Raw genomic sequence first — 18525 nt, 5'->3', positions numbered from 1 at the left:
ACCAGAGGATGATGGGCGGGGCTAAGGGTGACTGAAGTATTCTTTCAGACACTGCCGACTAAACAGGCTTTTGCAGGTGTTATTCTGGTGTTAGGGAATCGTGCTCTGAACAAGACAGGAATGGGACATTTTCAAAATGGTGAAGGTGGATTCACTCTGCTGAAGTTAGACTGCCACCATCTGTTACTTATCCTGCACTTATTCCATGGTACTACCTACTTACCTACACATACACACGCACAAACTTGTGCATGCACACACACACACACTTACACAATTATAAAGAGTTACTAGGCATGAGAGAAGATGCCTGTGCACTCTTCTGCACACACAGATATATACAAAATATTTTTTTATTCGATTTGTAACTGCTTTTATTCAATTTTATTGGTTTACAGGGGGCATGTCCAACACTGAGAAGCTATTGCCTCCCTCCATTGGCCAATGGCTGGTTGGTCTGCTAGGGGAGGATTCAGCTAAGATGAGACCAGTTGTTGATTGGAGGAACTCTGTGCCTGTCAGAGTGGACCTGAGCATCTTGAGTGTTCTTGGAGTGGTGAGAGAGAAAAAAATGAGTGTGAGAGAATCCTGAAATAATGAAAACGATAAAATCATCAGTCTGAAAATCTGTGAATGTTTCTTGAGACTGAATGTCAAAGTTTGTCCTTTTTCTTGACAGGATGAGAAGAATGAGCATCTGATTCTCTATGTACTGTACACCCAGGTATGGCATGTCTGATAATGTCTGACTGGAGTGTATGATTGGAGTTTCTACAAACTAAAACTGTTTTACTGTTTTACTGACTCTCTCTCTCTCTCTCTCTCTCTCTCTCTCTCTCTCTCTCTCTCTCTCTCTCTCTCTCTCTCTCTCTCTCTCTCTCTCTCTCTCGAGGGATGGAGGGATAAAACACTGAATTGGGATCCTTCTAAGTATGGAGGTGTGATGTGGGTGACTCTTCCTGCAGATAGAATCTGGGTTCCTGATATTATATTATATGAGATGTGAGTGCTCTTTCTCCCTCTCATTTCTCACACAGCATAGAGAATTCACATGTATTATTAGGCTGTCACCAGGAGAGGGCAATATTAGACATATTTTGTGGTGAACTCTCACTGTCTGTCTCTCTTGCTCCCTTCATTTGTCTTCTATTTATTTTCCTCTCTCCTTGTCCTGTCTCCACCTCTTTCAGGACAAATACGGAGGAGGCACACCTGTTCAGTCATGTGTCAGTCACTTATGATGGATGGGTGGAGCTACAGAAGCCCCGCCTCTTGGAGTCCAGCTGTCCACTGAACCTGTATCACTTCCCTCTTGACCGGCACACGTGTAACCTCACCTTCCTGTCCCAGTCACACACAGGTACAAGTGAACTCACACATGTACATGTGTGCAAGCCAACGTATGCTCCCACTCCAATCCAATGTTATATTGGGCACCTGCAGTACCAATTGCATGAATAATATGTTCCCTCTTTCGTTTGGTCTCTTTTTTTCTCTTAGCGAGAGAGGTGGAGTTGCACTGGGGAAACACAGAGAGTGATAGCCTCTTCTCCAGGGGAGGGTGGGAGATTCTGTCTCTCTCTGTGCTTTCTCATCTTCAAACTGCCCAGCACTTCAACACTTCTGCAATCAGAGTGCAGGTCAGTGGGCACACACACGTCTGAGGTCTAATCTCATCTACATGGTGACTGTGATCTGTGTATCTGTGTGTGTGTATGTAGGTTCATGTGTGCAGGTCTCTCCTCTACATGAGATCTTCTCTACACAGATCTGTGTATGTGAGAGTGTGCAGGTTTCTTCTCGTTTCTATGATGACTGTATATTTATGGTGTGTGTCTGTGTGTGTGTGTTTGTGTGTGTGTGTCTGTGTGTGCAGTTCATCCTGTGTTTGTGTGCTTGTGTGTATGTACATCAGCATGCACAAGTGTCCTTTTAGCTACACCAGGTTGTGCAGTGTGTGTGTGTGTGTGTGTGTGTGTGTATATGTATATCTGTGAGTGTGTGTGTAGCTCTCCTCTACACTGCTGTAGGGATGTGTGTATGTGTGTGTGTGTGTGTGTGTGTGTGTGTGTGTGTGTGTGTGTGTGTGTGTGTGTGTAGGTCAGCGTGTGGAGATCTCCTCTGCTCTTTACCGTGACTCTACTGCTGCCCAGTGCTCTCTTGCTGGTTCTGGACCTGTTGGCCTTCCTCATAGCTGTCTACCTCAACCAGCGCCTCAGTGTCATGGTTACCATCTACACTGGACACTTCATCTTCATCATCCTTATCTTCACCCTCTTCCCTCCTTTCACCCTTCAAATTCCACTAATCGGTGAGAGAAATCAAAAGAGGAAGAAAGAGAGAGAACGAGAGAAAGATGGCAAACTTGGTTTGAGGTTGACATGTAAAAGAGATACTTCTTACAAGCAATACAATATACAATTAGTTAAAATGTATTCAATAAAGAGAACGCAATTAATTTTTGGCCACACAAACCCAACCTATGCGTATGTGCTTACTCTTCGGTAGAGAGTGAGAAATGGTTGTATGGTTTTTGAACAAACAGGGAGATGTTGTTTGGATATTAAACAGTGTTAAATAAAAACATTGCTGGCGAGGGTACAAAATAAAGAAATGAATTGCTAGTAATGATGAACAGTTGAAAAATTAAACGCATGATAATAACAGTAATGTGTTCCTGTCTGAGCCAGTATTGAACAAAACTTTAAATCATTAACTAATGGGGAACTATACATAAATCATTTTTTTAAATGTAGCATTGTGTTCATTACAGAACAAAGTCTGCTCTTACTCCCACTGAGATCAGTTATGTAGCAGCTACAAAAGGGTCATGTGACTGAAATGATGCAAGGCATGTGATGCTCATATGGGTACACATCTTCACTGAATTTGCTTGAATAATTCTGGAGGCATTATTTACATTTATATCACTGCACAAGTCAATATAGTGCTTCTCAAAACCCAAAGACACTTAAATTGATAATACACATCAAAAGACCACAATCATACAGGGAGGACATGACTACTCCAATTATACAGGGAGGACAACATAGGGGAGGCCTAGAGGAGTCAGAGGTAGATTCTAGGATAGAAAACATGTTTTAAGACTGGATATGTACATAGACACAGAAGGAATTTGTTATAGTATGTCTTCAGTAAAAAAATAATTATTCTGAAAAAAAAAGTTTTGTCTGTTTTTTCTGAACAGACTGTTTCTGTTTCAGAAATCTACCTGTTGGGCTCTCTGGCACTTCTGGCATTCAGCTCCATAGAAACGGCTGTGTTGTTCTGGCTGGCCAATGGGAGGCATTCCTGGATAAGCAGCACATTTGTTCCCGAATACGGATGACGATAGGGAGGAGTGAGTGGGAGACACGTGAGACAGAGGGTAAGTTTCGGTATGAGAGTTTAACTAGCCATGCTAAAACAATGTCAAACATTCTTTCTCATTTGCTCTCTCACTTACCCCTTCTTGCTGCTTTTCCCTTTAGGGGGCAGTAGACTGTGTGCCTGTTTCGGGGCTTGTGCCTACACGCTACAGGTGGAGCTGAATCACCTGCGTCAAATCTTGCAAAAGCGCCGGCGCGAGAAGAACGCACTGAGTATGTGCAGAGAGCTGGGGGAGACTATAGACCGGGGCTATTTCTGTTTGCACTGCTTGGTACTTGCCACAGGGGCCGCGGTACTGTACGTCGAGTGGAGAACCACACGGCATTACTAAATACGTCACAAAATATAGAAACTTTTTAAGTCAAATGAAAACATTTTGAATACATTTTCTCATTAGTATTGTATCTTTAGAGATGGTCTCTAACTGCAGCATCATTTTGGAATAGTTCTTCAATATTATTTCGTATTATTCTATCTGTCAGAGAAGGCTTTGAAGGGATTGAGTGGTATTCTACTTAGTTACAGAAAACAGAAAACCATGTGCTACTTCTCTTTTGAGTGTTAGTTTACATTTGGCAGACACTCATATCGAGAGCAACATACAATTTCAAGCATGTTACAGAGGTAGGTAAATGTAGTGTTCGGAGTCTTGCCCAGGACTCTTATTGGTATGGCATAGAGCATTTGCTGAGATGGGGTTTTAAACACTGGTTACCCTTGGGAGAGGTAACATTGTTACCCACTACACTATACCAACCACATTCCATGTGAGTCAATGTGGGTGTGTGCCAGCTTGGTTGTAATCGATTAATAATCTCTCACATTTACAGTAGATGTGTTGTTGACTGGTAATGTTGTGTGTGGCTCCTATGGCACACAGTGTGAACACAAAACTACACTTCACAAGAGCCATTACCATTAGAGAGAAGCAGAGGTGTGGGCAGTATATTTTATTCACCACCAGGGGGCAACAGACACTTGTAGTAGTCCATGCGCTTCAACATGTTTGAGTGTGGGTGAGTCAGCCACCATTTGTGTTAGTTAACAAAGGGTGAAGGCAACATATTAGAGACATAATGTTTAGCTTTTAAATTATGAAGGATATTAAACATAAACATGAACATAACTTTGCACACATGCAGACACACACACACACACACACACACACACACACACACACACACACACACACACACACACACACACACACACACTTACACACACAGTAAGATGAATATGTGCTGTTGAAAGGTTTTTCCATATTCACCTATGGACTAATATAAAAACATCCGACACAAGTGACGTATCTCACATAACAAACATTTCCATATTAAAAACCATGTTCCTTATTTTCAGGCCTCAGGGTGAATGAACATATGATGTTCTGCCCTTACTCACGATATGAAGGCTTAGGCTTATCTCACAGAGGTTTTAATGTCGGATTCCACTAAACACCAACACATTGCACTTACATGAACTGCACATCCTGTTCTATTGATATAGGTGAACACATGGAAGCAGGTAATGAATACAGGTGAACTGTGTCAGGAAGGAGGCTACCCCCCCCACCCCCCAGGTGCTGAGGGCTGTTTAAACCATATATCCCTATGTGACAATGTTGTAGGTTGCACTTTGTTTGGCTCAGTGCCTCCTTCCTGTCAATCCACTTGCACATGCTTAATGCTGATATCAGGGGACCACAGTTTGGAGGACGGCACTGTGAAATATGACAGACCTTCATACAGATTAGAGTCCCACGACACAAACTCATCCCTCCATCTCTACATGCATTCACACGCGCACACACACACACACACACACACACACACACACACACACACACACACATAAAGAGAGAGAAGAAGACAGAGAGAGAGAAAGAGACTCAGAAAAGACTCAGAAAAGATTCAGAGATAACTTGTAAAACAGTTGTGAAAAGTTAAGTGAAGTTATAAATTACACACATTGCATTCATTACTGCAAGTGCCTACCTGACTTAAACGAATGTGCAGTTTGACTAATTCCTCCTTTACATTCTGGAGTGAGAAAGAAAATGGTTTGAATGTTTCATAAGTAGATTTAATTCTTGTGTTGATAAGCACACCAGAAACCCCCCAAAGTTTGCTTTAAGTTCAAGAAGCTTACAGCTTATAGATTGCCACAAATCAGCTATGTGTAAAACAATATTTGTCTAAGCCATATCACAGTTTATTTGTTATTTACATTTTTGGCATTTAGCTGATGCTTTTATCCAAAGCAACTTTGGATAAACAATTCTGACTGAACACAACTTGAGCAACTGACTGTTAAGGGTTTTGCTCAGGGGCCCAACAGTGGCAACCTGGCTGTTGTGGACCTGCCAGTGGTGAACTGATTCTGATTACTATTCAAGTACCTTAACCAATGAGCTACCACTGCCTATATGGTGGCTGGCCAGTTTATCCCGTTAAACTATATGGTGGGTGTACAGTTTATCTTGTTAACCACAAATAACTTTTACCATTTTTCATTACAAATGGAAGCACATTTTGAGTAAAAGAACTGCCACAATCAGCTGTGACTAAAAGGATATTTTTCTCAAAGCCACATCTTGATTCATCAGCTTCATCAGGCAGGCAAAGTCATAAACAAAACTACTGGGCACAGTGTGACAGTGGTCAAACCCCAGCAAGCCTTCTCTTCACACCACACACACACACACACACACACACACACGCACATATGCACACGTATACTCACTAACTGACTCACAAATACGCACCCACACACACATACACGTTTGCGGACATGCAACAAAACAAACACCTGTCTCACATGTGGTAAAATTTGTTTTTATTGAAATTTTGGCATGGTAGCTTCAGAGTATATAAACATATGCATATATGAGTTTTTCACCATTTGACTTTTAATCAGCTTCTTATGGTGAGTAAATTACAATGATTCTTCTCACTTCAGAGTAAATATTCAATATATATTAATTTTTTCAATTTGTTTTTCTGATACATTTTGTAGATAATTTAAAATATTTTGTGCTTCATTTTAGATTGCATTTGTAAAGGTTGTGACCTATAACGTTTAGTCTATTATTCCTATATTTATATATACTGGAATACAAAGGGTTTAGATTGAATTTTAATTATTGTTCTCCAAGAGCCACTTTAAGGTCTGTTTACATATTTTCCCAGACTTTGGTTTGCTTTACAACCAAACTGCTTTACAGATATCTGTTTTCTTACTCTCCCTATGTAGCTTTTTGTAAATGCTTTCTGAGGTGTTATATGCTATACAATTAAGCATATTATAAATCATTGTAAAATAGCAGAAAATAAAAAATATATATATGAATCTCTCTTTTCCTTTCTCAAACCACAGCAGACATGAATGCTATGCTTGCAACCTCCTCTTCAACTGTCAATCAGTCTGGTTTCCAGACAACCAGTGCTGTCCCTGATGAAAAGCTCTTCTCCTGTGGAGGGTATATCTTCCTGTATTCCATTGAAGTTCTTTCAACTGTTATTGGTTTCCCTAGCAATGTACATGTGTCATACCTCCTGTTGTGTGGGCTGGAACATTCCACTTCCAACATCTTCAAACTCAACCTGGCTTTATTCGACACAGTCTACTGCCTGTCCCTTCCACTACACTTGCTAAGCACTTATCTGATAAACAACTATTACATCATTCAATACGTCAACATCCTTTTCAATCTGAATGAGATTGGTGCACCTCTCTTACTGACCTGCATATGCCTTGACCAGTATGTTGCCGTGGTGCATCCAATCGTGTTCATGAAGCTTCACAATGGGAGTCACCGATTGGTGGCTGTCACTCTCGTGTGGGCTGTGACCATAACTTACACTGTTTTAATGGTCATGTCTACCATACAGCGTAAGGAATTCATCTTCCTCGTCCCGTTTGTGGCTGCCTTCCTCATCATCCTCTTCTGTAATGTGTCGGTGCTGCGGGCACTCAGACAGAGTGGACCAGCCAGCAATGAGCTGCACCCCGGTAAGAAACAGGCCTTCCGCACCGTCCTCGCCATCTTCATCATCATCACCATCAGCTTCTTCCCGTTGGCCGTCACCTTCCCATTCTACCTCATTTTTCAGAGTATATCTTTTGACTGCATCTTGCCCTTCGGCTATGCTTTCATCGTTTTACGAGCACCTCTGCACGGCCTCTTCATCCTTGGCCAGGCTCGGAAGCTGCCCTGCATGACCCCTGATGACCGCAACAACCCCAGCGACCTCTGTCCTTGCTGCTGACAGGAGGGATCATGATATATGCAGCTTGGCGTTGTTATCTGAGGCAGATCAGCTGTATGAAACCCAGAGAAAACCAGCAAGCAAATGTGGAGTGCGGCAGCTTCCCAGGACTGGAAAACCAATTTGTAGTTCACAAAGCTGTAGGTACGTACAATTAAGAGCCTTACATTTAACCAGCATAGATCTACTGCAGTTGTTACATGAGAATGACTGACAGAAATTTGTCAGTGGAGATGCTTCATCTTATACACTCTTCTGCTTTGATATAGAATTGAACGTGTGTCTCTGTCCCATTTTAGAACTTCTGTTGCTTTGTATAATATACATTTATTCAATGTGTGTTGAATAACAGATAGACTTGATGTGTAAAAAAGATTGTACAAACAAAACAAATTAAAAACTTAGGACCCAGAAATGAAATGTTTCTTTTTTCATTTATTGAACTCACAGATGGTAAGTTTGGGTTGTCCTTGTGTCATACACATTTTTCAAACTTGGAAATATTGCTTTTAGTTATTCACAAACTGTAAAACAGTGGTTGCTACTATCCTGCTATAGGATAAAAGGTTGAGGTCTTTTTAACATGTATTTTCTGTGTATAGTTTCGCTAGTCAGTCAGGTACAGTGTTAAGTAGGTCTTGGTATGTGTATCCAGTTATCTGCCCAGAGTCCAGAGCAGTGTCAGAGACAGCACAAACACAGCCAGACAGAAGGTGTAGACTCTGAAGCAGAATTGGTCTACTGCCTCCATTAGGCGAAGTCTGGAACTGCGCTGAGCGTAACTCCAGTTCAGCATCCTCAGCTCCTCGCTCACATCGTCTAACTCATCCCTCAACCTGTCAGTCAAACACTCCTGCCCGCACGCACCTGGTCCCGCCCTGCCACACCCCAGAGCGAAGGATCTTTTCAGACCTGGACAAAACAGGAAACAGACTGAATTAGTATGAAATATTTACTGGACCTGTTTGGATATATATTGTAAGTGTCATTTTGTTTTTCAGCAAAACTCTCAATCCCTGTCTGCTTTTCTGGGGCTTATAGTTTAATGGCATTAGCACTAATGTTCTAATGATGACACTGCTGGACTAACAAGATTATTTATGTATGAGATTAATGAGACTCACAGTGGGTAATATTAACATAGTTTGAACACACAGTAGCAAAACAAATTGATATGTGGGTAATATAAACTGTACCAAGTTAACTTTTCATACCTCTACTAATGCTCTGCCGGCAGGCATGAAGATGCTCAGTAGCGTCATCTGTCTCCAGGAGGTGAGGATACACCTTCTGTATGATCCTTTCCAGTAGATTGGAGTTTGTGTGTGAGTGTGGCTGTCCCACTGTCAGCAACAACACACTCTCCCCCATACTTACACACAACAGTACAAGACACACCACCAGATACACACCTGAAAGTGCATGTGCACACACACACACACACACACACACACACACACACACACACACACACACAGTGTAGTGTTGGACATGTAGAGGTAAAATATGTCATTGGACAACCCAACTCATATAAATAGGTCTGTGGTCTGTAAAAACCCTTATTAGAATCACATATGGCATATATAATACAAAAATATATATGGAATATAAAAACGGTATGTATATGTCATTCAGAAATTATAATAGCTTCTTAACCTTTATTGTAGCTAATGTTTAAAAACAACAATTATATAGTATACAATATGTATATATCATATAAACAAAGTGGCATATATGAGAAAGGTTATTGTACATGAAAGGGTCCATAATCATGTAAAATAATACTAAAGTTTCTATTCCTAAAAATTCTAAAGTGATGATCATATATTTGTAGAATAAACCAAGAACAAATTAAAATAATTAACAATTTGACTGATTTAAATTCAGTTCAAATGCAAAAGGGCCAAATGTGTATGTGTGCCTTTAACAGTATTTAAATCCACCCAATCACCCACTGACAATCACTCTCAACCCTACCTAACACGGGGGTAGTGTCTCGGAATGGTGGCAGTATGTCAGTGACTAGGAGGAGGAAGACAGTGTAGCCGAAGTGCAGCGTGACCTTGAAGGCGATGCGCTCGGCGCAGTCAGCAGGCAGGGCGAAAGCTGCCACATCAACCAACATGACCAGAGCACTGGGGACCATCAAGTTCAGCACGTAGAAGAGACTGTACCGCTCCAACTCCACCTGCAGAGGGAGCCAGACAGTGAGAAAGATGATGGAAGAAATGAAGAGAGGAGAGTGAAGGTGGGTAGAAAGAGAGTGATTTTATATATATATATATATATATATATATATATATATATATATATATATATATATATATATATATATATATATATATATATATGCAGTATTATGTGTGTATTTCTGTTTATACCTGAAAGCAGAGATGTGAGTATTGTTGCTCACTGTAACTGAACAATTTAATTTCCTTTAAGTCCCATTCACCATGAGTTCTGTTGTAGAATGCATGTCTAGTGTCGATGTTTAAAACCACATTATGCTCTGGAATGCATTTCAACAGAAAAATATCAACAGAATTGGCTGTAATTCATGTAAAATTTATAATGGAATCTGATCATGCAATGGTGTGGGTATAACTGAGGGTTGGTGTTGTAAAAATATTATAAAACATAAATAGAATGTCTTTTTATGACAGGTTATTCCTTTCTGTTAGCTAGCTACATATAAGCTAAACCAGAATTTCAAGCTCTTGTTCATAAACATTTTTAATATTTTAATGCTCATTTCTCAAGTACCATTGCAGGCCATAATCTTACTCTGAGTCTGAACTTCATCTCTAATGCAATATGTACGTGTGTGTGCGTGTTGGTGTGTAGGTGTGTGAGTTATTACCTGTGTGCAGCTGTGGATAAAAGGTGATGTTGCATTTCTGCTGGTCAAAGGGGAACAGCAGCATGGCCAGATCACAGTGCAGTATGAGAAGCATGTCCTCCACTCTGCTCACCCAGCCACTGGGCTCCACACGCACGTAGACCTCAGAGTGCTGCTGGGAGACGCCAATTCTGGACACACACACACACACACACACACACACATCCATCCTGTGAGGCAGACTCTGGAGGAGAAATCCCATCGAGTAGTGACCCATCACAGGACCCTTCCACTTACGCCTCCTTAATGCTGATATCAGGGGACCACAGTCTGGAGGACGGCACTGTGAAATATGACAGACCTTCATACAGATTAGGGTCCCATGACACAAACTCATCCCTCCATCTCTACATGCATGCACACACACACACACACACACACACACACACACACACACACACACACACACACACACACACACACACACACATACACACATACAAACACACAGAAAAAGAGAAAAAGAGATAGAGATAGATGGAGACAGAGAGAGATAAGAATATAAGAAAAAAATCAGTGCAGATATAACATTTGTAAAACAGTGAAAAAAGTGAACTTATAACTTACACACATTGCATTCATTACTGCAAGTGCCTACCTGACTTAAACGGATATGCAGTTTGACTAATTCCTCTTTTTCATTCTGGAGTGAGAAAGAAACTGGCTTGAATGTTTCATAAGCAGATTTAATTCTTGTGTTTGATATGCAGACCTGAATCCCCCAGAATGTTTGCCTTAAATTCAGGAATGAGACTTTTGAGGAATGAATGTTTCCAACCACTTTCTTTGGATAATGTAGTGAATTCAGTGAGTTAGTGTTCAAGCATGTACGTGTTGTGTGTGTGTGAGTGTGTGTGTGTGTGTGTGTGTATGTGTGTGCGTGCGAGCTCATGTGTGTTTGTGTGTGTGGGGGATTGGTGCGTGCAGGCCTGTGTGCATGCTTACTCTGAGGTTGTGGTTGGCCTCAGAGTGGTTGGCCCCTGTGCAAGGCCCTTAACCCCCTATTGCTTGAAGTGTACTGAGTCACCATTGTAAGCTGCTTTGGATAAAAGCATCTGCTAAATGCTGTAAATGTAAATGTAAATGTAAATGTAACGCACCACGTCGATTATTTGGAGGACGTGCAGGTTCAAGTACAGGCTGAGAGGACAAGTCCAGTTTGTAACAGATCCGACCCAGGCTGAGGAGAACTGTGTTATATTGCTGACCACAGAGACCAGGTCCATTTCGACACTATGCACTGTCACACACCCACAAGTCAAGTTATAATAACAATCAGGCTTCTGATGGGTTAAACTCTCAACATGGTTATAGAAGTCAACACATGAAACATTATCTATAAACAGAAGCAAGGTGCACTGCAGTGGGAGTGGAGGTTTTCTTTACCTGTTGTTGACAGATAAACATTTAGCAGAGTGACCCATACAGCCTTAAATCCTTTCAGGATCACATTATTACTTTCTCCTTACCTCTCTCTCTTCATCCCTCTCTCCAAATGATCTCCTCGCTCTTCTCTTCTCAGCTCCTGTGAGGAGTGATGTGTGTGGCCTGATTAGATATTCAAATTGCACTGGGTTATGTGTGTGTGTAAGTGTATGATTTGGATATCAGTGACATTCTGCCATTGTTGTGACCAGAGGATGATGGGCGGGGCTAAGGGTGACTGAAGTATTCTTTCAGACACTGCCGACTAAACAGGCTTTTGCAGGTGTTATTCTGGTGTTAGGGAATCGTGCTCTGAACAAGACAGGAATGGGACATTTTCAAAATGGTGAAGGTGGATTCACTTTGCTGAAGTTAGACTGCCACCATCTGTTACTTATCCTGCACTTATTCCATGGTACTACCTACTTACCTACACATACACATGCACAAACTTGTGCATGCACACACACACACACACACACTTACACAATTATAAAGAGTTACTAGGCATGAGAGAAGATGCCTGTGCACTCTTCTGCACACACAGATATATACAAAATATTTTTTTATTCAATTTGTAACTGCTTTTATTCAATTTTATTGGTTTACAGGGGGCATGTCCAACACTGACAAGCTATTGCCTCCTTCCATTGGCCAATGGCTGGTTGGTCTGCTAGGGGAGGATTCAGCTAAGATGAGACCAGTTGTTGATTGGAGGAACTCTGTGCCTGTCAGAGTGGACCTGAGCATCTTGAGTGTTCTTGGAGTGGTGAGAGAGAAAAAAATGAGTGTGAGAGAATCCTGAAATAATGAAAACGATAAAATCATCAGTCTGAAAATCTGTGAATGTTTCTTGAGTCTGAATGTCAAAGTTTGTCCTTTTTCTTGACAGGATGAGAAGAATGAGCATCTGATTCTCTATGTACTGTACACCCAGGTATGGCATGTCTGATAATGTCTGACTGGAGTGTATGATTGGAGTTTCTACAAACTAAAACTGTTTTACTGTTTTACTGACTCTCTCTCTCTCTCTCTCTCTCTCTCTCTCTCTCTCTCTCTCTCTCTCTCTCTCTCTCTCTCTCTCTCTCTCTCTCTCTCTCTCTCTCTCTCTGTGGAGGGATGGAGGGATAAAACACTGAAGTGGGACCCTTCTAAGTATGGAGGTGTGATGTGGGTGACTCTTCCTGCAGATAGAATCTGGGTTCCTGATATTATATTATATGAGATGTGAGTGCTCTTTCTCCCTCTCATTTCTCACACAGCATAGAGAATTCACATGTATTATTAGGCTGTCACCAGGAGAGGGCAATATTAGACATATTTTGTGGAGAACTCTCACTGTCTGTCTCTCTTGCTCCCTTCATTTGTCTTCTATTTATTTTCCTCTCTCCTTGTCCTGTCTCCACCTCCTTCAGGACAAATACGGAGGAGGCACACCCGTTCAGTCATGTGTCAGTCACTTATGATGGATGGGTGTAGCTACGGAAGCCCCGCCTCTTGGAGTCCAGCTGTCCACTGAACCTGTATCACTTCCCTCTTGACCGGCACACGTGTAACCTCACCTTTCTGTCCCAGTCACACACATGTGTGCAAGCCAACGTATGCTCCCACTCCAATCCAATGTTATATTGGGCACCTGCAGTACCAATTGCATGAATAATATGTTCCCTCTTTCGTTTGGTCTCTTTTTTTCTCTTAGCGAGAGAGGTGGAGTTGCACTGGGGAAACACAGAGAGTGATAGCCTCTTCTCCAGGGGAGGGTGGGAGATTCTGTCTCTCTCTGTGCTTTCTCATCTTCAAACTGCCCAGCACTTCAACACTTCTGCAATCAGAGTGCAGGTCAGTGGGCACACACACATGTGTCTGTGTGTGTGTGTGTGTGTGTGTAGTTCAGGTCTAATCTCATCTACATGGTGACTGTGATCTGTGTATCTGTGTGTGTGTGTAGGTTCATGTGTGCAGGTCTCTCCTCTACATGAGATCTTCTCTACACAGATCTGTGTATGTGAGAGTGTGCAGGTTTCTTCTCGTTTCTATGATGACTGTATATTTATGGTGTGTGTCTGTGTGTGTGTGTTTGTGTGTGTGTGTCTGTGTGTGCAGTTCATCCTGTGTTTGTGTGCTTGTGTGTATGTACATCAGCATGCACAAGTGTCCTTTTAGCTACACCAGGTTGTGCAGTGTGTGTGTGTGTGTGTGTGTGTGTGTGTGTGTGTGTGTGTGTGTGTGTGTGTGGTGTGTGTATATGTATATCTGTGAGTGTGTGTGTAGCTCTCCTCTACACTGCTGTAGGGATGTGTGTATGTGTGTGTGTGTGTGTGTGTGTGTGTGTGTGTGTATGTGTATGTGTGTGTGTGTGTGTGTGTGTGTAGGTCAGCGTGCGGAGATCTCCTCTGCTCTTTACCGTGACTCTACTGCTGCCCAGTGCTCTCTTGCTGGTTCTGGACCTGTTGGCCTTCCTCATCCCTGTCTACCTCAACCAGCGCCTCAGTGTCATGGTTACCATCTACACTGGACACTTCATCTTCATCATCCTTATCTTCACCCTCTTCCCTCCTTTCACCCTTCAAATTCCACTAATCGGTGAGAGAAATCAAAAGAGGAAGAAAGAGAGAGAACGAGAGAAAGATGGCAAACTTGGTTTGAGGTTGACATGTAAAAGAGATACTTCTTACAAGCAATACAATATACAATTAGTTAAAATGTATTCAATAAAGAGAACGAAATTAATTTTTGGCCACACAAACCCAACCTATGCGTATGTGCTTACTCTTCGGTAGAGAGTGAGAAATGGTTGTATGGTTTTTGAACAAACAGGGAGATGTTGTTTGGATATTAAACAGTGTTAAATAAAAACACATCTTCACTGAATTTGCTTGAATAATTCTGGAGGCATTATTTACATTTATATCACTGCACAAGTCAATATAGTGCTTCTCAAAACCCAAAGACACTTAAATTGATAATACACATCAAAAGACCACAATCATACAGGGAGGACATGACTACTCCAATTATACAGGGAGGACAACATAGGGGAGGCCTAGAGGAGTCAGAGGTAGATTAGGGTTGAGAAAAATCCTAGGATAGAAAACATGTTTTAAGACTGGATATGTACATAGACACAGAAGGAATTTGTTATAGTATGTCTTCAGTAAAAAAATAATTATTCTGAAAAAAAAGTTTTGTCTGTTTTTTCTGAACAGACTGTTTCTGTTTCAGAAATCTACCTGTTGGGCTCTCTGGCACTTCTGGCATTCAGCTCCATAGAAACGGCTGTGTTGTTCTGGCTGGCCAATGGGAGGCATTCCTGGATAAGCAGCACATTTGTTCCCGAATACGGACGACGATAGGGAGGAGTGAGTGGGAGACACGTGAGACAGAGGGTAAGTTTCGGTATGAGAGTTTAACTAGCCATGCTAAAACAATGTCAAACATTCTTTCTCATTTGCTCTCTCACTTACCCCTTCTTGCTGCTTTTCCCTTTAGGGGGCAGTAGACTGTGTGCCTGTTTCGGGTCTTGTGCCTACACGCTACAGGTGGAGCTGAATCACCTGCGTCAAATCTTGCAAAAGCGCCGGCACGAGAAGAACGCACTGAGCATGTGCAGAGAGCTGGGGGAGACTATAGACCGGGGCTATTTCTGTTTGCACTGCCTGGTACTTGCCACAGGGGCCGCTGTACTGTACGTCGAGTGGAGAACCACACGACATTACTAAATACGTCACAAAATATAGAAACTTTTTAAGTCAAATGAAAACATTTTGAATACATTTTCTCATTAGTATTGTATCTTTAGAGATGGTCCCTAACTGCAGCATCATTTTGGAATAGTTCTTCAATATTATTTCGTATTATTCTATCTGTCAGAGAAGGCTTTGAAGGGATTTAGTGGTGTTCTACTTAGTTACAGAAAACAGAAAACCATGTGCTACTTCTCTTTTGAGTGTTAGTTTACATTTGGCAGACACTCATATCCAGAGCAACATACAATTTCAAGCATGTTACAGAGGTAGGTAAATGTAGTGTTAGGAGTCTTGCCCAGGACTCTTATTGGTATGGCATAGAGCATTTGCTGAGATGGGGTTATTAAACACTGGTTACCCTTGGGAAAGGTAACATTGTTACCCACTACACTATACCAACCACATTCCATGCCAGTCAATGTGGGTGTGTGTCAGCTTGGTTGTAATCGATTAATAATCTCTCACATTTACAGTAGATGTGTTGTTGACTGGTAGTGTTGTGTGTAGCTCCTATGGCACACAGTGTGAACACAAAACCACACTTCACAAGAGCCATTACCATTAGAGAGAAGCAGAGGTGTGGGCAGTATATTTTATTCACCACCAGGGGGCAACAGACACTTGTAGTAGTCCATGCGCTTCAACATGTATGAGTGTGGGTGAGTCAGCCACCATTTGTGTTAGTTAACAAAGGGTGAAGGCAACATATTAGAGACATAATGTCTAGCTTTTAAATTATGAAGGATATTAAACATAAACATGAACATAACTTTGCACACATGCAGACACACACACACACACACACACACACACACACACAGTAAGATGAATATGTGCTGTTGAAAGGTTTTTCCATATTCACATATGGACTAATATAAAAACATCCGACACAAGTGACGTATCTCACATAACAAACATTTCCATATTAAAAACCATGTTCCTTATTTTCAGGCCTCAGGGTGAATGAACATATGATGTTCTGCCCTTACTCACGATATGAAGGCTTAGGCTCATCTCACAGAGGTTTTAATGTCGGATTCCACTAAACACCAACACATTGCACTTACATGAACTGCACATTCTGTTCTATTGATATAGGTGAACACACGGAAGCAGGTAATGAATACAGGTGAACTGTGTCAGGAAGGAGGCTACCCCCCCACCCCCCAGGTGCTGCGGGCTGTTTAAACCATATATCCCTATGTGACAATGTTGTAGGTTGCACTTTGTTTGGCTCAGTGCCTCCTTCCTGTCAATCCCGCTGCCATTAAGGTTCAAGTAACCTCTTACTTCACACAATCCGGCGTGCCGCCTCCACCCACCACAACCTGCCTCCACCCACCACAACCTGCCTCCACCCCACCTCCACTCTCACCCTTACATGTCTGACCATTTTTGGTAGGGGGGCGGAGGGAAGATGGCATGAGGATGGATGGGTCTATATTTGTACACCCTCCAGCCCACCTGTTCCCTCGTGTTTAAACTACAGCCACAGTTACCATTATCACCCTCCTATACAGCTATATACTCCTGTAGAGCAGGTAGAGCATGGTGATGGAAACACCAAGGTCGTAGGATTGATTCCCAGGGAGTACATGTACTGCCGTTATTGATTAACACATAAAAGGCTCTGGATAAGAACATCTGCCAAATGATCTAAGTTACACACAAGTAACAGCAATAACAACAGAAGCTTAATGAATGGTCTTGTTTGACATGTAGTATCCATTCTCCTTTTGTGGGCAACAGAGAATAATTTCATTAAAAAAAGGACAATGAAATAATGGTCCATCTCTCAAGGACTGCAGTGGAATCAAGTTTGTTATCAATGACAGACAACCTGAAATGTAATCTTGTTTTTGTTGGCAAATAAATGTAAACTAAAATCCTTCCCTGTATCTCATTCTCTCCTATTCTATTTCTTCTTCTCTCTTTGTCTCTCTCTCATTCTCAACCCCCCCACACACACACACTTGCATGCACGCGCACACACACACAAAAAAAACCTTCTTTGACAATATTACCAAAACTCAAATTACCAAAAACACTTTTGTTATTATTGGAGTATTGACTCTTTGTTCAGAAGCTGGCAGGACTTCCCTGGTGTGCAAAACTCAAACATGGCCTGCCTCTGGTTGCATTTGCAGTGCCTCCAGTCTGAAGACCTCCATAACACACCACCTCAAACATTGGCATTCTCATTTGCCCTCCAGACTTGTGTTATTTTTATTGTTTTAATATTGGATCTCGCAGGAACTGAGGACTGCAAAAGAGTTACCTGGGGAAAGGGGTCAATGGTGACTCATGAACTTCCCATATTAATGCTCATAGGCAAACAAGCAGACAAGAACATCATGTTCGACTCATAAATGCAAGTTTTAAATGAGGTCCAATTACCCTCAGCAAGCACACAAACACTTCAAGGAGTGACTATTGACTGTGTGAGTTCATTGTTTGAGTGTGTTCATTGTGTGTGTGTGTGTACACTCTGCATGTTTGTTCACTGTGTGTATTTTCAGGCTTAATTTAAAAACACCAATCTTACATTAAATGGAAGAGTCAATAATTTACTGCAGGTTTTTATAGAAATGGTGTTTAAGGAGCGAGCTGTGGAGTCTATCCAGGACAACCGTAGTCTGTGAGTGAAGTGACATTAAAGCTAAAACAATTATTCCTGCTTTATACTTAGGTTAGTTTACTGAAGCGTGAAGCATTGGACTTGGAGACCGATGTTTCCATATCATATATATATATATATATATATATATATATATATATATATATATATATATATATATAT

General features: G+C 41.6%; 1 protein-coding gene and 2 pseudogenes across 4 annotated transcripts; 2 read left to right on the top strand and 1 right to left on the bottom strand.

Moving 5' to 3' along the window:
* Positions 1 to 362: 362 nt before the first annotated feature.
* Positions 363 to 4050, top strand: LOC145652083 (5-hydroxytryptamine receptor 3A-like; annotated as a pseudogene). The gene is made up of 8 exons (XR_014118285.1): positions 363 to 556; positions 680 to 724; positions 893 to 1002; positions 1191 to 1360; positions 1501 to 1640; positions 2101 to 2311; positions 3225 to 3388; positions 3492 to 4050. The product of XR_014118285.1 is annotated as a 5-hydroxytryptamine receptor 3A-like (transcript).
* Positions 4051 to 8124: 4074 nt separating this feature from the next.
* LOC118240073 (5-hydroxytryptamine receptor 3B-like) lies at positions 8125 to 12347 on the bottom strand. 2 transcript variants are annotated; one of them, XM_081701723.1, is made up of 9 exons: positions 12024 to 12347; positions 11655 to 11794; positions 11153 to 11197; positions 10792 to 10901; positions 10516 to 10685; positions 10037 to 10164; positions 9633 to 9843; positions 8870 to 9067; positions 8125 to 8567 (listed from the first exon to the last, which is right to left on the bottom strand). In XM_081701723.1, exons 2-9 carry the CDS (start codon positions 11778 to 11780, stop codon positions 8311 to 8313), a joined length of 1245 nt encoding a protein of 414 aa, XP_081557849.1. In that variant the 5' UTR covers positions 11781 to 11794; positions 12024 to 12347; the 3' UTR covers positions 8125 to 8310. The 2 variants fall into 2 exon arrangements, with proteins under 2 accessions (XP_081557849.1, XP_081557848.1); XM_081701722.1 differs by having other exon boundaries at positions 11655 to 12347.
* Positions 12348 to 12456: 109 nt separating this feature from the next.
* On the top strand, positions 12457 to 17575 carry LOC145652136 (5-hydroxytryptamine receptor 3A-like; annotated as a pseudogene). Its single transcript, XR_014118352.1, has 8 exons — positions 12457 to 12748; positions 12872 to 12916; positions 13097 to 13206; positions 13395 to 13564; positions 13679 to 13818; positions 14352 to 14562; positions 15202 to 15365; positions 15469 to 17575. The product of XR_014118352.1 is annotated as a 5-hydroxytryptamine receptor 3A-like (transcript).
* The last annotated feature ends 950 nt before the right edge of the window (positions 17576 to 18525 follow it).

This window comes from Electrophorus electricus, chromosome 18, assembly GCF_041902795.1.
Source record: "Electrophorus electricus isolate QZ-2024a chromosome 18, ASM4190279v1, whole genome shotgun sequence".
Taxonomy (NCBI): Eukaryota; Metazoa; Chordata; class Actinopteri; order Gymnotiformes; family Gymnotidae; genus Electrophorus; species Electrophorus electricus.
Note: the sequence above shows the minus strand (reverse complement) of the source record. Positions and strands in the feature narration are given on the sequence as shown.

Coding starts and splice junctions, on each gene's coding strand:
- LOC118240073 (XM_081701722.1), bottom strand. CDS start 11,780: ATGGACCTGGTCTCTGTGGTCAGCAATATAACACAGTTCTCCTCAGCC. Junction 11,198..11,654: donor TCCTCCAAATAATCGACGTG/GTGCGTTACATT, acceptor TTCTCACTCCAG/AATGAAAAAGAGGAATTAGT. Junction 8,568..8,869: donor CCGGCAGAGCATTAGTAGAG/GTATGAAAAGTT, acceptor TGTTTTGTCCAG/GTCTGAAAAGATCCTTCGCT.